Source organism: Castanea sativa, chromosome 3 (assembly GCF_040712315.1).
Source record: "Castanea sativa cultivar Marrone di Chiusa Pesio chromosome 3, ASM4071231v1".
Lineage (NCBI taxonomy): Eukaryota > Viridiplantae > Streptophyta > Magnoliopsida > Fagales > Fagaceae > Castanea > Castanea sativa.
In genome coordinates this window covers 13,088,068-13,107,632 of record NC_134015.1, presented here as the reverse complement: position 1 = coordinate 13,107,632, position 19,565 = coordinate 13,088,068, and the positions used below count along the sequence as shown (strand labels likewise).

Genomic DNA, 19,565 nt, shown 5'->3' with positions numbered 1-19,565 from the left:
TGTTGCGAGAAATCTATGATGGCATATGTGGTAATCACTTGGGACCTTGATCTTTAGTGGGAAAGACAATCAGGGCAGGCTACTTTTGGCCAACTATGCAAAAAGACGTAGTTGAACTCGTAAAAAAATGCGATAAGTGTCAACGGTTCGAAAATGTACAACACATTCCTGGAGAACTAATGACGAGTATTTCCTTACCATGGCCATTTCCACCTGGGGGATTGACATTGTTGGTCCACTCCCACAAAGGAAGAAACAGGTTAAGTTCGTTCTTATCGCTATTGATTATTTTAATAAATGGGTTGAAGTAAAGCCATTAGCTGTGATCACTGAAAGCAAGATACAGAATTTTGTTTAGAAGAACATTGTTTGCAAGTTTGGAATCCCAAGGACGAACATCTTTAACAATGGTCGGCAATTTGATAGCCAAAAATTCAGGAAATTTTGTGCAAAGCTGGGAATAAAAACCAGTATTCGTCACCTGGCCATCCATAGGCAAACGGGCAGACAAAAGTAATAAATTGTACTTTGCTCAAACTCATCAAAGCACGACTTAAGGGGGCAAAGGGTGCATGGCTAGAGGAGTTACTAGGGGTACTATGGGCTTATCGAACAACTGCAAGAACACCAACAAGAGAAACACCATTCAAGCTAGCTTTTGGTACAAAAGCAGTTAATCCTGTTGAAGTGGGGTTGTCTAGCCTTAGGCGAGCCCATTATGACAAAAGTTCAAACAATGATGAGCTGAGACTAAACTTGGATTGTTTATTTGAAGTTAGAGATGAGGTTGCCCTAAGAATGGCTCGATATCAATAAAAGATGGTAAAATATCACAGTCAGAGGGTAAAGCTCAGAAGGTTCAACCCTGACAATATGGTACTACAAAAAGTCTCACAAGCCACTAGAGACCCAACCTAGGGGAAGTTAGGCCCTACTTGGAAGGTCCATATAAGGTCATTCTTTACTCAAGAAGAGGAAGCTATTACTTCAATGACCTCAACGGCAATCCATTGGCTCGTCCTTGGAATGTGGAGCACCTCAAGAAGCACTATCAGTAAGAAGTACCTAAATCAATAAGCTCTGTCCATAGGAGTACCTCTTCTGACGATGCATCAGATAAGCGAGATTTTATTGTTTTTGCTATAAGCATTTTCCCCTTTCGCTTGGGTCTTAATCCCAGTCGCTTCTTCTAAAGAACAAGTGAACATAGGAGTAATCGGTGACCACTTACCTGACCCGCCTGTGCCTTTATCAGAGAAACCCAATGGGAAAAAACCCCAACAGTAGTAGTAATTCTTTTTATCTTTATCAATGTCACTCGTCACAGGCGGTGACGATATCACCACAGCTTGGAAAGCTCTCTTACAGTTCTGGCACCGAAGGCTACACTCTTTGTAAACCCTAGGGTACTTGAAGAGCAAGTAACAGTACGGACACGCCGTCCAAAAACTCCCCGATTCCGATTCCGTTTCCGACTCGCCCCGAGCCGAAGCCTAAGGCTGAGGCTGAGGTGGAGGCGGAGGCAGGGAAGGAGAAGGCTGGCGTGGCGGAGGAGGTTACGCCTGAGTCGGTTCACTATGCCGAGTTGACTCGGGGACATTGTGGAAAATCGGTCTTTCTTCGTCAACTATCAACCTTTCGTCTTTTGTTCTAGGGCTTCTCCTCACCGCCTGCGGCTGAAGCGGCGGCGAAGGCGGCAGTTGTTACAACTAAGGTTGGAAATGGAGTTGCTGAGTCGAGCCAGAGGCCGACACGGCGGAGTGAGAGATGATAATGAGAGCATGATCGTACTCAGCTTTCTTCGATGAGTTCAAAAGCATAGACCAAGCCTTAGAGACGAGCCTAAAAGCATGATCAGCGAAAGCAAGGCGGTTCTGGTTAGGGTTGAGCAGCAAAGCAAGTTGCCGATACCGAGCGGCGATGAGCTCGAGGTTTTGAGTCAACCAAGCGAGTTGAAGTATGCCATAGCAATCTTCCCAAGTTCAATCTTCGTTTGTTTTTTAATCTTACTACATCAAAGTATGCCTTCCTATTCTTTGTTTCTAAAATACGTACGTTTCATGTTATCTCACATGAATGAAGTAGATCCGCTTATTTCTGCTATGTGTTTTTGTATGAAATGCAAAACCGTGTTTTCCTACTATTATGACCAAGAATAGCAAGGCATGAATGTAGGGCAAAGGGTGTAGATTTCTTGCACTTTCTCGTGTAGTCAGCCATGGACGCAAACAAAGGCTATTGCGGTGAGAACAGAAACTTGTTAGTTTAGTGTTTCATGTAGTTTTTTTAGGAGCCGTTAGAGATTTTCCAAAGTCGGAATAGATGCAAAATTTCAAACTCTCATGGTGGTTTATTTACTTTTCTACCCCACCCACTCTTCCTTTGGATAGTACTAATAGAAACGTGCTTTTTTTTTCCGTGGTTATGCTTGTCTTTTAGAGCATTTTTTAGTAATAATGTCCTTACTTTTTAAAATAAAACATATTATATTATCCATATTTACTGTATTTTACTAAAAAATATTCTTTTAATTTATTTTCACAAACAACAACCACAATTTACTTTTTTTTTTCTTTGAAAATTTTATAGAATAAAAATGAATAAAAAATAAAATCATAAATGATAAATGCTAGCTTAAAACTGTTACAGTATTTTATACACAATTTTAAATAACCTGTCATTGGGTTTGTTTCTCTTCATTTTCACACCAGAAATTTCAGCCCCAAAACACCCTTCAGACTCATTCACTCGTACACCTTACGTAATTTTACTACTTCCTTCATTGATGCCCAATCCTATCAATCATCCTCCATTGTTTCCAGATTCTTGTGGCTTTTGCAGGAATATACCCAGATGGCCTATTCCACGTCAAATCCATCCATGCTCAGATTATCACCAATTCTGTATCCAAAAACCAATTTTTGGCTACAAAACTTGTTAAGGCATATTGTGATTTGGGTCATGTGGGCGATGCCCGCAAGGTGTTTGATCTATTTTCCCAGCCAAAAACCATTCTATGTAATGCCATAGTTGGTGGGTATTTGAGAAATGAGTGGTACAGTGCGACCCATGAGTTGTTTAAAATAATGGGGTCATACAATTGGCAATTGATAGTTATGCATGTAATTATGCGCTAAGGCATCCATGGGATTCTTAGATTTTGAAATGGGTGGGGAAGTTATAAGGAAAGCAGTTGACAAAGAGGTTGAAAGCGATCAGTACTTTTTGGGGAGTTCAATGAATAATTTCTTGGTGAAATTTAATAGTATTGATGAAGCGCGAAGAGTATTTGATGCAATGGCTGAAAGGGAAGTAATTTGTTGGAATTTGATGATAGGTGGATACATGCAGGCACACCATTTTAATGAGGCTTTTGGTTTGTTTTTTGAAATGCATCGTTTGGGAATTAGACCAAGTCAGGTAACTATGGCAAGTATAATTCAAGCTTATATGGAAACAAGAAATTTGAAACTTGGAAAATTTGTTCACGGGTGTGTATTTGGATTAGGAATGGGTTATGATGTTTTGGTGCTTATCTCATTGGTTGATATGAATGGTAAGATGGGTGATGTTGAAAGTGCTCAATCAGTTTTTATTAGCACGCCCATGAGAAATTTGATTTCATGGAAAGTGATGATCCCAGGATTTGTTTAAAATGGGTTGGTGTGAGAAGCTGTTGACCTCTTTCAAAGGTTGGTATTAAGTGGAGTTAGCCTTCTTCAAAGTTGTGCTCAAACAGCTGATTTGGGTAGTGGAAAAATCATTTATGGATGTATATATAGAAAAGGTCTAAATCCAATTTGTCTACTGCAATTTTCGATTTGTATTCTAAATGTGGTGCCTTGAAGCAGGCATCAATTGTTTTTGACAAAATGAAAAATAGGAATGTGATTACTTGGACTGCCATAGTGGTAGAATTAGCACAAAATGAACATGCCGAAGATGCCCTGAAGTTATTTACTCGAGGCAAGAAGAGGGAGTTTCAGCCAATTCTGTATACTCTTGTGTTTAATCCATTCTGATGCCCATATTTAATTCGCCATGGCTATGCATTTGATGCGGTTAACATGACAGCCCTAATTAATATGTATGCCAAGTGTAAAACGATAAATTCTGCAGAAATGGTCTTTGGCACGGGATCCATCTCTAGTGATGTTATTTTGTGGAACTCAATGATAACAGGCTGTGGGATGCATGGTCATGGGCATCAAGCTGATGGTGTCTATAAAAAAATGATAAAGGAGGGACTCATCAAGCCAAATCAAACCACATTTGTTGCTGTTCTAACTGCTTGTAATCACTCGGGGCTTGTGGAAGAGGGCTTTACCTTGTTTCACAGAATGTAAAGAGACCACAACAATAGGCCTAGCAAGAAACACTATACTTGTATTATTAATCTTCTTGGCTGGGCAGGCTGTCTAAAGGAAGCTGAAGCAATGGTCAAATAAATACCTTTTGAACCAGGCAGTGTTGTGCTTGAAGCTTTTCTGAGTGGACGTCGAACTCATAAAAACATTGATATGGTATACAAACTGCAAATAAATTACTTCATCTAGATTCCGCAAATCCTGGAATTTTTATTTTGTGTTATCAAATATTTATGCTGAAGCAAGGAGATGGGATTCTTTAAATTAATTAAATTCAAGGCCAGATGAGGACATGGAACCTAAGAAAACACCTGAATATAGTTTAATTGAATTCGGAAACTAGGTCTACACATTTTTTTTTGGAGATGATTCTCATACAAATTAGATTCATATTCATCGATTTTTGGAACTCTTAAGGCTGGAGGCTGAGGCTTCTGGTTATGTACCAAATACCAGTTGTGTTCTCCATGATGTAGACGAGCCAATGAAGGTTAAGTTGCTTTTAAAAGGGGTTATGATGCTGATGTTAATGAGGCTTTTCGTCTGTTTTTTGATATGTATCGTTTGGGGAGTAGGCTTGTCAATGCTGGTGCTGATGTTGAAGTATAATTCAAGCTTGCATAGAAACAAGAAATTTGAAATTTGGAAAATGTGTTCAAGGGGTTGTATTTGGATTAGGAATGGGTTATGATGTTTTGGTTCTTACCTCATTGATTGATATGTGTAGAAATATGGTGATGTTGAAATTGCTCAATTGGTTTTTAATATGATTTAGGAACCACGGTTAGGCTTCTTCGGGTTTTTTGCTCAAACAACTTATTTGGATGGTGGGAAAATAATCCATGGTTGTATTTTTAGAAAACGACTAAACTCAAATCTCAATTTGTATATTGCAATTATTGATTTGAATTCTAAATGTGGTGCCATGAACAAGGCATCCTTTGTTTTTGGCCAAATGAGTGTGCGTTTGGCTCCAACTTAAAAAGTCAACTTATTTTATTACTCAGCTTATTTTTTATACTATTCATGACCCCACAGCACTTTTTGGTACTATTCATGAGTCCTACTATATAATTTCAGCTAACTTTTACCTTTATTTACAGTACATTCAGCAAAAACTTTTCAGTTTTAACAAAATAAACGAATCCCAAATAAACCTTAAATGTGATTACTTTGGACTGTCATTCTAGTAGGGTTTGCACGAAATAGCGTAATGGACATTTCAAAAAAAAAAATAGTAAAATATTATTTTAGTCCCCAAACTTCACAAAATGTTTATTTTTATTCCTTAAATTTTAAGAAGTTTATTTTTTGTCCCCAAACTATTGAAAATGTTTTACTTTTTATCCATAGATTTTACCAAAAATTTATTTTCGTCCCAAAACTATTATTAAAAAAAATACATTCTTATTTTTATCTCTAAACTATTAAAAAATATTTTACAAAAGTTTAAGGATTAAAAAAAATTATTTAAAGTTTATATATCAAAATATTTTATCCAAAAAATTCCGCCTTAATTTGCATAATAAAATGTTGGGATTGGATTTAGCTCCTGAGTCCAAACGACTGGAGGAGCCAAACCCAAATAGCCCAACACAATGAATTTGTTAGAGAGTGGGCTCTCAGACTGGGCTTTTATGGGTGAGATAACACTTACTATGGGCCAAAAATAGCAAGGAAACAAGGAAAAATAGAAGGTAACCACGATATTGTGAAGGACAATTCTCTTCGGTCTAGTCTGAGGAGATTGTTCTTGAATATATCACTATGAGATTTGTTTACAATCTTAGTTTTTTGCACTACAGTGTACTTATCTGCTATTTTTTCCCATCATTTGTCTCTGGGGGACCTTCTATCTTATATAGATCCCTTTTAGATGATCCTGACCTTCCATTTGTTGATCACGCAGACCACCACTCAAGTACTAGTCCCATCAGGCACCTTCCCTGAACCCCTATGAGATGCGGCAACCAAGGCAGCATTATTCAAGGGTCTTCTTCACATAAATGCGGCCAGAATGTTTGGTAGAATGCATTAAATGTGGTGGCAGCCACCAGCTCTTCCAGGGCTATAAACGAGCCGAGTTTTGTCAAATAGTGAATGTTCAAGCTCAGCTCGACAGCAAAAATAGAATATTCAAGCTTGGCTTGAGCTTGATACGAGCCTACAAATAATGTTCAAACTTGAGCTCATCATAAAGTATAAAAGCTTGAGCTCGGCTCGGCTTGGCTCGGCTTGACTTGATTTATTAGTCAAGCCAAGCTCGAGCTCGATATCATGCTTTTGAGCTTGAGATCCAACATAAGTATATTATCAAGCCTATATCAAATTTATTATCTAACCTATTTGGTTTGGATGAATGATTTCAACTTATAATTAATTAAAGTTTTAGAAAGATATGAGTTTACTTGTCAAGCCCATATCAATTTTATTACCAAACTCATAAATAAGCTTAGACTCAACTTATTTTATTACTTTTGTATTGAGCCTTGGTGTTCACGAGTTTGTTCATGAACAATATTTTTCACTCGGACTCGGCTCTTTTATTAAACAAGCCTAAAACTAAAGCTTAAGTTTAGCTTGTTTATAAACAAACAAACATAAACGAGCTTTTTATCGAGTCAAGCCCGAACTGTTTATAAACAACTTAGTTCATTTACAGCCCTAAGCTCTTCAATCATGTCAATGCTAGTCCCCTTCTCAAAGCTCTTTCTGTACAGTAAGGCCTCCTTTGATGACGTGATCATAGAATTCGAGGACGTAGACTCCTCGACATAGTAACTACCATTCTCGACCATACTATGACACATGGTGTAATTACCTTACTTGAAATTCTACTACCCCACATAAAAAAATCTACCAAGTTACTAATATTAAAAATAGACTGAATTATTTCATTTCACAAATTTTTATTCTTATCTGTCCATACCGCATAAACAGCGCATGAATATCTGTGCAATCAAGGGTTTCATTCAAAAACCTTTTTTTTTTCTTTTTTCTTTTTTTTAGAATGAAACCTGGGAGCTTTTATTAGAAAATTCGTAAACGTGTAATCACGGTACAAAAAGCTTTCTATATGATATATCCTAACCAAAAATAACCAAAAATTGATGTACAAATTGGTAGAAAAGAAAAGCAATATGGACAAAAAAAATAAAATAAAATCACTTGAAAAACCAAGTCTTCTTCTGAACAATATGTTGGTATTTTGCCAAGAAAACCAAGAATGCAATGAACACGGCAAGAGCCCAAGTCTTTAACCCTTTCTTGAACGAGCAGCAATGGTTTCTTGAATTGTTGTTGTCGACTTCCATTCCCATCATCTGAGGCTTGAGTTTGGAAATCTCCGAGGAGGCCGAAAAATGCAAGGTGATCATCAACACAAGCGGGGTTGCTCGGACTACCCAATCCATCTGTGATCCTAAAGCAGATTTCTTGACGCAGTACTTGCGGTTGAAACGCCAAGAAATACCAAGAAACATGGAGATTATGACCAAGAATAGCAGGGCATGAGCGTATGGCAAAGGGCGCAGAGTAAGAAACTCTAACATTGAAGGGGATTTCTTGCACTTTCTCGTGTAATCAGCCATGGACACAAACATAGGCTATTGTTGTGAGAACAGAAACTGGTCAGGTTTGGTGTTTCATGCAGTTTTTTTAGGAGCCGTTAGTGCCTATATATAGAGATTTTCCCGAAGTCGGTTTAGGAGCAAAAAATTTCAAACTCCCATGGGTGGTTTATTTACTATTGTACCCCCAACCTACTCTTTCTTTAGATAAAACTTATAGACACGTGCTTTCTTTTGTTGGTTTTGCTTGCTTTCCGAGCATAGTTAGGAGTACCCTGCTTTTTCTATTTATATATTTACTTTTCAAAAACAAATAATAATTAGATTATATATTTTACACTATAATTTATTAAAATATTTTTTTTTTATATACAACAACCAACGTCAACTTTAAGAAAAAAAAATAGTTCCAAAAAAAAACTTTAAGAAAAATTAAAATTTAAAGATAGCAATCCTATAAATTTACATAGTTATAATAACAATCATTTATTTTTACACAATTTTACATAACTTGACTTAAGTGTATTTTAAAAAATTAAAAATTAAAAATTAAAGATAGCATTCTTATAATTTTACATAGTTATAATAACAATCATTTATTTTTACACAATTTTATATAACTTTTTTTTAGAGAGTTTCAACCTATAGATGATATCATCAGACTAAAACACCAATAATACTTTTTCTATTAAAAAAAAAAAATTTTAAAAGCATTCATATTAATCTTTGCAAAATAGAAAAAGCTCCACATTTTGCCCAACTAACTTATCTCTTATATCCTTCTCAAGAAAAAAAAATTGTTACATAAATTTTTTTTTTTTTTGAGAAACAAGTTGTCACATAAAATAGAAATAGTTTTGTTCATATACTAAAATAGTGAAATTACAAATGCTCTAATTCTATTGAGTGGGTTATGAACTTATGAATACTACGGCAAACACATTTTAGTTTAGATTTTAGAAAACAAAAAATTTGATCTGGACTTGGTAATCGTCACTCTTTCTTTAGTTTCAAAATGCAAAGCATATTTTCGCGCTTTTTGCTCAGAAACACAGAGTAGTTGCTTTATGACTTCAACACTTGAACCAAACTCCACTCTCTACTCTTCTCCTTCATGCCTTCTCTTCATTTTCACACCAGAATTTTTAACCCCAAACCACCCTTCAGACTCATCCACTCCTACACCTTACGTACTTTTACTACTTCCTTCATTGATGCCCAATTTACTCAATCACCTTTCATTGTTTCCAGATTCTTGTGGCTTTTGCAGGAATACCCACGTGGCCTTTTCCACGCCAAATCCATCCATGCTCAGATTATCACCAATTCTGTCTCCAAAGACCAATTTTTGGCTACAAAACTTGTTAAGGCGTATTGTGATTTGGGTCATGTGGGCGATGCCCGCCACGTGTTTGATCAATTTCCCCAGCCAAAAACCATTCTATGCAATGCCATGGTTGGTGGGTATTTGAGAAATGAGTGGTACAGTGAGACCCTTGAGTTGTTTAAAATGATGGGGTCTTGCAATTTGGCAATTGATAGTTATACCTGTAATTATGCGCTCAAGGCATGCGTGGGATTGTTAGATTATGAAATGGGTAGGGAAGTAATAAGGAAAGCAGTTGAGAAAGGGGTTGAAAGTGATCGGTTTTTGGGGAGTTCAATGATTAATTTCTTGGTGAAATTTAGTAGTATTGATGAAGCACGAAGAGTCTTTGATGCAATGCCTGAAAGGGATGTAGTTTGTTGGAATTCGATGATAGGTGGATACGTGCAGGCACACCATTTTAATGAGGCTTTTGGTTTGTTTTTTGATATGCACCGTTTGGGGATTAGGCCAAGTCAGGTAACTATGGCAAGCATAATTCAAGCTTGTATAGAAACAAGAAATTTGAAACTTGGAAAACGTGTTCATGGGTGTGTATTTGGATTAGGAATGGGTTATGATGTTTTGGTGCTTACCTCATTAGTTGATATGTATAGTAAGATGGGTGATGTTGAAAGTGCTCAATTGGTTTTTGTTAGCATGCCTATTAGAAATTTGGTTTCATGGAATGCGATGATCTCAGGATTTGTTCAAAATGGGTTGGTGCGAGAAGCTGTTGACCTCTTTCAAAGGTTGGTAGTAAGTGGTGGTGGGTTTGATTCAGGAACTGTAGTTAGCCTCCTTCAGGGTTGTGCTCAAACAGCTGATTTAGATGGTGGAAAAATCATCCATGGTTGTATATATAGGAAAGGTCTGAATTCAAATCTCATTTTGTCTACAGCAATTCTTGATTTGTATTCTAAATGCAGTGCCTTGAAGCAAGCATCCTTTGTTTTTGACCGAATGAAGGTTAGGAATGTGATTACTTGGACTGCCATGCTAGTAGGGTTAGCACAGAATGGGCATGCAGAAAAAGCTCTGAAGTTATTTAGTCAGATGCAAGAAGAGGGCGTTGTAGCCAATTCTGTCACTCTTGTTAGTTTAATCCATTCTTGTGCCCACATGGGCTCCTTGAAGAAAGGAAGAAGTGTCCATGCGCATTTAATACGCCATGGCTATGCATTTGATGTGGTTAACATGACAGCCCTGATTGATATGTATGCCAAGTGTGGAAAGATAAATTCTGCAGAGAAGATCTTCAGCACTGGGTCCATCTCTAGAGATGTTATTCTATGGAACTCAATGATAACAGGTTATGGGATGCATGGTCATGGGCATCAAGCTGTTGGTGTCTATAGAAAAATGATAAAGGAGGGACTCAAACCAAATCAAACCACCTTTGTTGCTGTTCTAACTGCTTGTAATCACTCAGGGCTTGTCGAAGAGGGCATTACTTTGTTTCACGGAATGGAAAGAGAACATAACATTAGACCTAGTGAGAAACACTATGCTTGTATTGTGGATCTTCTTGGCCGGGCAAACCGTCTAGAGGAAGCTGAGGGAATAGTCAAACAAATACCTTTTGAACCAGGCAGTGTTGTGCTTGAAGCTTTGCTGAGTGGATGTCGAACTCATAAAAACATTGATATGGGTGTACGAACTGCAGATAAATTACTTCACCTAGATTCCATGAATCCTGGAATTTATGTTGTGTTGTCAAATATTTATGCTGAAGCAAGTAGATGGGATGCTGTAAATTACATTCGAGGCCTGATGAGGACACGGGGTCTGAGAAAAACACCTGGCTATAGTTTAATTGAAGTAGGAAATCATGTCTTCACATTTTTTGCTGGAGATGATTCTCATCCAAATTGGGCTCATATTCATCGGTTTTTAGAAAGCTTGAGGCTAGAGGTGGAAGCTTCTGGTTATGTGCCAGATACCAGTTGTGTTCTCCGTGATGTAGACGAGCCAATGAAGATTAAGTTGCTTTGGGGCCACAGTGAGAGATTAGCTATCGCATTTGGTCTTTTAAACACGCCAGCTGGGAGCTTGATTAGGATCACCAAGAATCTGCGTGTTTGTAGTGACTGTCATGCTGTAACCAAATATATATCAAATATTGTTAAGAGGGAAATTATTGTAAGAGATGCCAATCGTTTCCATCACTTTCTTGATGGTAAATGCTCCTGTAATGATTACTGGTGATTAGGACATGCTAACAAATGAGTGTCTCCTCAAGTTCTGTAAATGTACCTCATAAGTAACTACACGAGAAGATTTTTCAAATTGAGGGACAGATGCATTAAAATTATTTCTAAAATCAAATGAACAGTGTAACCTTTTAGAAAAAAATATTTTGTGCAAGCTTGATCATGTTGGGTGGACATCTTTGGCAGCAAGCCATAGGAACATGTTTAATCACTCATGAAGCTTTTGGTTCTATATTTAACCTCAGACCTCCTTTCCAACCTGACCTATAAGCTTGACTGATGTTACAAACTGATTTAACAAAATAAGTCCCCTTTGCTATTTGTAGTCCACATCAACTTTTTAGCTTTTCTTGTCAATGGTTAGGAGATTCTCATAATGGCTTGCATTGAATTTTTCATCAAATAGGAGTCTCAAATTTACCTCATCCCAACTGTGGAGTCTCAATTTATTAAGTTTTTACTACCATTAGTTCCCTTGAAATTCAATAATCTTTTCTGTCAACCTGAGCCCGAAATTTTCCAATCAAGGGACTCAAAGATCTTCCCAAACACTTTTACTCATGCCATCACCAATGATCTAACACGCCACTTTCCTTGAAATATCTCTACGTTTTCCTATGCCTCTCGAAATGTTGATTTTGTTGTCTCTCTCCCTCTCTTTCCGTTTTTTTTTTTTTTTGGAGAAAGAGAACTTTCATTAAAATGACTAAAGTCCAACATCCATCTTCCAAGCATCCCCAATTGAAAGAGGGAGGGAAGAATTATTACATACTAAAACAGAGTCAAGAGAAACTGCACACTCAGTCATAGAGTGGGGTACTGTGTTCAGCCTCTTAACCCAACAAGAAAACAACTATCAGAAGAGTCTCTGAGGTCTAGCACATTATTAAGTACAGTCGGAATGGCTATCTTTCGAGCTACTACTGCAATGGATGAGTAGCCAGTATTTTACATTCAGTTTTGCGGTTCCTGGTGGGGGCCTTTGCCTTTTTCCTGCACTAGCCTCAGCAAATTCCTTCACCCTATTCTCCTAGTCACTTGTAACCTTAATATGGTTCACCAACTTCTCCCTATTATGGAGGACCTGGTTCCTAAGGTTCCAAATTGCTTCCAGAGTAAGGGCCATTTTTAAGGTGCCATTAAGGGAGAAACTTGATAAAGAAGGGTTGTCCCCGTGCAGCTGGTCAGGAGGGTCTAGCACCAATTTAATAATATCTGTACTGCTAAACATGTTTAGGGTGCCCGTTCTCATGCTCCAGTTACACTTACACCCATACCAGATGACCCTAGCTTTGTTGTAAGTTATCACCATCCTCATCCAATGTTCACTTTATACTTACTCCATATCGTGCTGGTTCAAAGACTAGAGTGGCCAGTTGTAACCATGTACCCCACTTTTGCAAATAGAGCCCTGTTAAAATCCTTTTTAAAAAAATTAGCCCAATCCACCATTTTTCTTTGGTTGACACAGTTTGCCCCAATCTTTCCAAGCAATAAAATTATTATCACTTCCGGCACCCTTCCACCAGAACTTCCTAGTAACTACATCAATTCTTGAGCAGTTTTGGAATAAGATATCAGAAGCAAACATAGCACATGTGGGGGTGGCCTGCACTACAATTCAATAAGAGTACTTCTTCCTGCTTAGGAAAGTGTATTGTTCTTCCAGCCGATAGACTTTGCTTCACCTTTTCATTTAATATTTTGAAATCTTGTGCCTTTCTTCTAGATAAAAACATTGGAGATCCCAATTATTTGGAATCCAAAGGTACTTTTCTTACTATCTCATGCAACTCCAATACTTTTTATCTCTCATGCCCCAGAGAACCACACCACACCATCCGCATGTATGATATGAGAGAATGTAGACTCAATCCCAATCTGATCAGCTTTGATTCCTTTGTTTTGCAATAATTTTTCCATGAGAGACCATTACAAGATCCTGAGATACCGTGGTGATGGCCGGTTGAGTTCAAATTAGAAAAACAGAAACAAGAATGGGCTTACTGCTAGTGCTCAGTATTTCTTTTGCAAAGATGATTGTTCCAAGATTTCATATACATTATTGACACTGAAAAACCAACCTTGTAGGTAGTACCAGAGAGAACAGCATCCTTTGGCAATGAAAATGCAGATCATTTTAAACAAATTCATCAATGCTATTTAGTATACATATAGAAAAATGTGACTAAATGGGTCAATACTGATATAGCTCAAGCAATATAAAAACTCACATTTACACAGATTATCAAAGAACTAGCCATTTATTCTGATTTACTATGAAGAAACATCAATGGCCTCTCAAAACCACCATATTCTGCATAATGAAAATTCAGGACAAAAAAAAAGGTTCTTGTAGTATCTATACTCCATTCATATCCTAAGCTTCCCAAACTTTGTACCTGCTCTTGACATGCCTTCCGATTCTGAATCTTTCTTTTCTCTGTTTGATGACACTACTTCGTTACTTGAATTTGGCATTTTTCTCACTGGTGGGGCTGAACAGACTGGTACCACTGATCTGATTCGAACAGCTGGTGCCATGAAAGCAGGAGGTACTCCAAGGTCAAATCTTTCAGGTGGCCTGGGTGAACATGAAGCAACCCCAGTTCTCATTCTTGGTGGAGCAGCCCAAGGTGAAGCCATATTTTGTGGTCTGAACCCCAGCGACGAAGTGGGGTTCACAGTTCTGGTCCTCACAGGAGCAGCCGCAGATAAAGGTGGTACAGAATATCTGTATTGGGGTCCAACATTGGACAGAGAAGAGTCAACACGTGGGTTTTGTAACTGAAACTCAATTGGCTTAGATCCAGAAACCATGCCTCTATGACAAGCCCATTCAGAGTTTCCTGTTTGGTTCCCTTCTAGCTGAAGATTAGAAATTTTTCTATCTAACCCACCAAGGTTTTGTTTTTTATCCTCCTGAACCGTTTCCAGGATTTGTGGTTCAGTACTAATGTTTCCAACACAAGGGGGATCTGGAACTCCAGATGGAGAATAATTGGATGATTCTTCTGGTTTTTCCTCCTGTATTTCTTGAATAGTCACAGTGGACCTGCCCCTGATCGAACTAGGAACCAAATGGTTGGATAAGCAAAGTGATGGGCCAGAGGTAGCAATTGTAATTTTGGGTCCTATGGGGACTGACTCCAGCTCTCTTCCTGGAAAATATAGACAGCAGTCTGGCTGGAGCATAGATTGCATAAATGGATAAAGCTGAGGAGCAGATGGAGTAGCTGCTGGAACTGCAAGTGCCAACAAGCGATGTTGCTGCTGTAGTAATTGTTCTTGATGCCAGATCTGATACATTGCCATCTCAGGGGGAAAAGTAGAGTATGCCCAGTTCTGGCATCGCATAGGGTAGAAGGTTGGAGTTGGCGGGTTTGATTCCCACAGGATGGGAGTGGATCTTTGCCTACCATGTCGATGATAATTTTCTGTGGACTTATTTGCCTCTGATGGACGCAGACTTGCAAGTACACGAGCAATGATGACTTGTTCCTGCTCTTCATTGCCTTTACACTCCAATGAAGGAGAGGAAGAAGTAGTGGAAGATGAGCGACTCTGTGACACTAAACATGGAATATAAAGTGATTAGAAATGCAAGAATTCTATTTAGGAACCAGTAAGAAGCATTGAAAAGCATGGAAGCCCAACAGTTCTTGTATGATTATAACAAGTTGAGCACTATGAAGAAGATGAAATAGATGAAGAGTAGATGCTCACATTTTTTCAAGGCAGACCAACCAGCCATTGCAGCGTTTTTCTGAGCTTGTTTCTTGGTCCTAGCTGGTTCACCTGTAAAGTTCATTCCTGCAAGCTCAACCTTACATGAGAAAACAGGGACATGGCCTGGTCCAGATCGAACAGTGGTATAAACAGGAAGTTTTAACCCAGCTCTGTGAGCAGTCTCCTGCAGCAAATTCTTATAAACTCCTGTTTCATCCTGCAAAAGCAGCCCCCAAAACAAAATCATATGATCTTCAATTTTAAGGCAGCATGCTATGTGCAAGTTAGAGAGACTGGCAGCAAATATATCTAGGGATACAGATCATGAAAGCACACGTGACAAGCAAGCTATAGAATATACATACAGTTCATCGAGAGAAAGAATGTTAAAAAATATTGCATAGCTTGAATTGGTTCCCTTGTACTTCTTTTCCTGCTACTATATCATTGTACCAATACAAGTTTGTGCAAACCTTCCATTTACCACTAATTGCAGTACTCTCCAAGAAACAAACATCTTCAAAAATCTAGAAAGCAAGAAAGAACATATGAAAAACGGGTGCTCGGAATTTTAGGAAATTCCAAAGCAATTATAATGAGACTTCTAGTTGCAGAGATAGAGTGGGAAGACGTGTGGGAATCAATTTAGCCTTTGTTTTTGCAGGTAGGATTCGGTCTAGGAATAAGAGAAGGGATGTTCAAAAGGTAACTACTAAATTGAACCCACCAACAGTCTCAATTCAGGAGAGCACAGCATAACAAATAGGTGCCATGCACAGATTTAATGAGAAATAAAGTACTCTCCTGAGCCCAGACAGTTGGCTCTTACAAATAGGTGCCACGCACAGATTTAATGAGAAATAAAGTACTCTCCTGAGCCCAGAAAGTTGGCTCTTACATTTCACATAAGCATAATATGGACATTCAAAAGTGGTGAAATTTTTAAAAACCTGGTAAGGGATCTAAGGTGTACGATTACGCTACACTTCCCATTTTAAAGGGAAATAATAAGTATGAGAAGCAAAAAAATTATATATTTTCAGATGAAGGAATTCTTTCTTGTGCATGCTTCAAAAGTATGAAGTATTTCAAATAAATAACGCTTTACTTTGCTGAAAATTTTTCCCCTTGCATTCATGCCTTCCTTTGACAAATAAATGCATACGAAATCTATCTGACATTATCAAAATGACTTTTAGTGTCATATATTCCAAGGAACTTTTAAATAATTCATTATTATGCATGACTACCATGTGATCTAAAGGTAATTTACAGGTCCACAGCATTCCTCTCAATTTCTAGAATCCACGCATAACTAAATAAAGCACTTGTCCAACTCAAATCAACTAAAAATCTTAATCCCAATTGAATTGGGGTTGGTTATGGATCCCCATCAACTCTACTTACTATGGTTCCTCTAACTCTCATCATCCAATTCAAACACTTTAGGATATTATTTTTCTTAACTCTAAGGAATAGAGCAACCACGCCTCATGAGGCCAAGGTCACTAGTTCGAATTTCTCATTCCCCCTCCCCATAGGGCCAAAACTCATTATAATAATAATAACAAAAGAACATCATTTTTCTTAATTTTCAAAAACAAAATCAATGGTTGTATTAAAGGAAAATTTTGTGCAATTTTCTCACCTACAAGTTCAAATGTATGATCCCTATCCTCCTAAAACTGATAATTTAAAAATCAATCAACCAATTGTGAATCCAAAGGAGAATGATATATTTGAAACACCAAGAATTGAGATGATACAGGTTTACTTAAGATGCTCACCAGAACTCTTGCAGCCAAGGCTCTAGAGGGGCCTCTTGTTGCAAGTGTATTCAGAGCTACCTCAGCTGCAGCATGTTCTGCCTGTCTTAGAGTAGAGCAGAAGGTAGGGCTTTCAAAATTTTCTCCATTAAAGTTGACAGTAGCTTTGAATCGAGGAGCGTGATCTGGTCCTTCCCGGATGCATGAATATGAGGGAAGGTTAAAGCAGCTTCTCTGAGCCAACTCTTGCAATTGGTTCTTAAACATGTCTGCATGCATATGAAAAATGCATATATGGATTATTGGACGAAAAACCCTCAAGTAAATCATATGAGAAATGGTCCAACTAACATTGGCACACTTTTACAGAAGTTAAGATCTTTCTTTAAAATTATATCCCAGAGCATTAGTTTGCAAATACTTGAAGTTTGTAAAAGCTCTATAAAATAGGGTAACAGAAGGCGTCAATGCAACATATGCTAATGATAAACCAATGTTTCTGTGCCATTCTATCATCTCCTGAACAACCAAACATCAAAGGAAAAGGAAAAGTGAAAAGAAAGACATGACACTAAAAACATGTGCAGAGCTTATTGACCGATCCATCTCTTCAAATTCTCATAAAAATTGCACACTACCAAAAGATTATCAAGCCATTCTTCATTTTCATTTTTCATCCGAGATTAAAAGAGAACAGCAGTTCTATTTTAAAATGCCTTCCCATTTCCACTCTCTCTCTCTCTCTCTCTCCACACACACACACTTCCATTATAAAAGATCATATTTGAAATGTCTTGAGAATCCACAAATACAAACTTCTAAAATATGAGCCTTTAGAATGCAACATTAACCAGGCAGGGCTTAGATTCTTGCATTAAAATTTATCATCTCTTTCTATTTCATACACTGCCTTAGTAAACAAGCTAAGCAACCATCACAAACTTACTAAATATCATCCTCTATACAAATATGATTTAGAACAACCATCAAGTCTCAGCATCAAGAACCTTATAGGCTTATAGCTCAATGGCATTACCTAGTTTTCCCATTGAGGAGAATTTAGGTTCAAAACTCTCCTCCCCATTGTCATTGGCCAAAGAAAATCTACCAAGTATCAGCTTCATTTACTACCTCTTCTCTTAGACCTAATTTCAACAGCTATCAATTCCTTGAATCAACATCAATCATTAACCACAAATCTGGGATATGAAATCCTAATATCTTTCCTCCTCCACATTTCCTTTACCTTCTTTATTTAAAAAAGTAAGTTCATTCTTTTCCCCAAAATTTCTCACTAACCACATAGAAAAAATATTAAACTATCCACCTCAAACAGAAACAACTGAAGAGATTATATATATATATATATATATGACAAACAGAAACACCAGAAATGAATTATTCAAATTAGCTTATTCCAGAGTATCTTTTCACCAATCAAACAGAACTGTAACCACCAAACAATCCCATCTATCCCATACCCACAATGATCAGACCCAACAAATAAAAATACATATAGATACAACAAATAGCCCAAACCCATTGAAAAAAGCATTCAGACAAGCGAGAAATAATCTGGGTAAGACCCCAAAAGGGAGTGAATGCCCTTTGATGGTCTAATTCACCACACAAAAGTCAAATTTACTTTCTGTTTCCCACATTTTCTCAGCAACCAAACAGAGTTAAAACAGTTCATATCAACCCCAACCCATCAATATCATCCAAATCCCACTTCGATCAAACCCCAATACTAAACAAAAACATAATAAAAACAACCCAAAACAATTGGAGAGAAAAAAAAGTACAAACTAGAAAGACAACAATCAAAGTAGCTCAGCAATTATACAAAGCAACTCCATATACCCCAATAAACGATCTGGGTATGAGCTAAAAGGGAAATCACTGACCTGGGATGCCTAATTGAACCTGTCTAGATTCTCCGCCGAGGAAATAAAATAAAATTTTCCCGAGAAAGTGACAGGAAAAAGTATGCAGGAAAGTGAGAGAAAGAGTATATAATAATATTCACGCCATTCTAAAACAAGTATAACTACTCACACAGTAGTGCTGAGTGGTGACGAAAGCGAAATTTACAAGGACTGCAACTGTAGTATATAGCGTACAAAAGAGTGTACAGTGAGAGTTCAGTCACTTTTTGTACGTTGTTTTGGCTCTATGGGGAAAAACGACCATGTGGGCTGTGAAGTACGAGGTAAATTACCAAAAACTCATAAGACGTTGTCGTTTTTATTTTCCAAGTAATTGTGGCACAAAATACAAACTGTTTTTTATTTTTTTTCCAGGGAAAAATACAAAGTGTTTGTTGAGAAATTATGTAGGTATATATTTAAATGTCACATTAACGGGTACTTTAGGATAATTATAAATACAGCATATTAGAAAAGTTTTAAACATAATTTTCATGGAAAATATAAAATGCTGTCAGAAAAATTAATTAGTTTATCATTTTTTAATAAAATATTTCTAAAAATAGTTTTTAAATTAATATTCATAGGAAATTGGTTAGCATTTTCCTATATTTAAAGTTAAATTTA

General features: G+C 37.4%; 2 protein-coding genes and 1 pseudogene across 3 annotated transcripts; 2 read left to right on the top strand and 1 right to left on the bottom strand.

Annotated features, from left to right (window-relative positions):
• The first annotated feature begins 2,786 nt into the window (after positions 1–2,786).
• LOC142630037 (pentatricopeptide repeat-containing protein At5g39350-like) lies at positions 2,787–5,194 on the top strand (annotated as a pseudogene).
• A 3,671-nt stretch (positions 5,195–8,865) lies between these two features.
• Positions 8,866–11,681, top strand: LOC142627543 (pentatricopeptide repeat-containing protein At3g12770-like). The gene has a single exon (XM_075801421.1). It carries the CDS (start codon positions 9,051–9,053, stop codon positions 11,508–11,510), a length of 2,460 nt encoding a protein of 819 aa, XP_075657536.1. The 5' UTR covers positions 8,866–9,050; the 3' UTR covers positions 11,511–11,681.
• A 1,955-nt stretch (positions 11,682–13,636) lies between these two features.
• LOC142629998 (uncharacterized) lies at positions 13,637–19,088 on the bottom strand. 2 transcript variants are annotated; one of them, XM_075804057.1, is made up of 4 exons: positions 18,918–19,088; positions 17,032–17,279; positions 15,242–15,461; positions 13,637–15,087 (listed from the first exon to the last, which is right to left on the bottom strand). In XM_075804057.1, the coding sequence occupies exons 2-4, from the start codon at positions 17,275–17,277 to the stop codon at positions 13,889–13,891; spliced, it is 1,665 nt and encodes a 554-aa protein (XP_075660172.1). In that variant the 5' UTR covers positions 17,278–17,279; positions 18,918–19,088; the 3' UTR covers positions 13,637–13,888. The 2 variants fall into 2 exon arrangements, with proteins under 2 accessions (XP_075660172.1, XP_075660171.1); XM_075804056.1 differs by lacking the exon at positions 18,918–19,088 and adding an exon at positions 17,372–18,816.
• Between the last annotated feature and the right edge of the window lie 477 nt (positions 19,089–19,565).

Bases quoted from the DNA above. Each gene is read 5' to 3' on its own strand.
- LOC142627543 (XM_075801421.1), top strand. From the start codon at position 9,051: ATGCCTTCTCTTCATTTTCACACCAGAATTTTTAACCCCAAACCACCC.
- LOC142629998 (XM_075804056.1), bottom strand. From the start codon at position 17,417: ATGCTCTGGGATATAATTTTAAAGAAAGATCTTAACTTCTGTAAAA. The intron at 17,280-17,371 runs GTGTGCCAATGT...ATATGCATGCAG, and splicing joins AGATCTTAACTTCTGTAAAA to ACATGTTTAAGAACCAATTG. The intron at 15,462-17,031 runs GTGAGCATCTTA...CTGCTTTTGCAG, and splicing joins CCTTGGCTGCAAGAGTTCTG to GATGAAACAGGAGTTTATAA.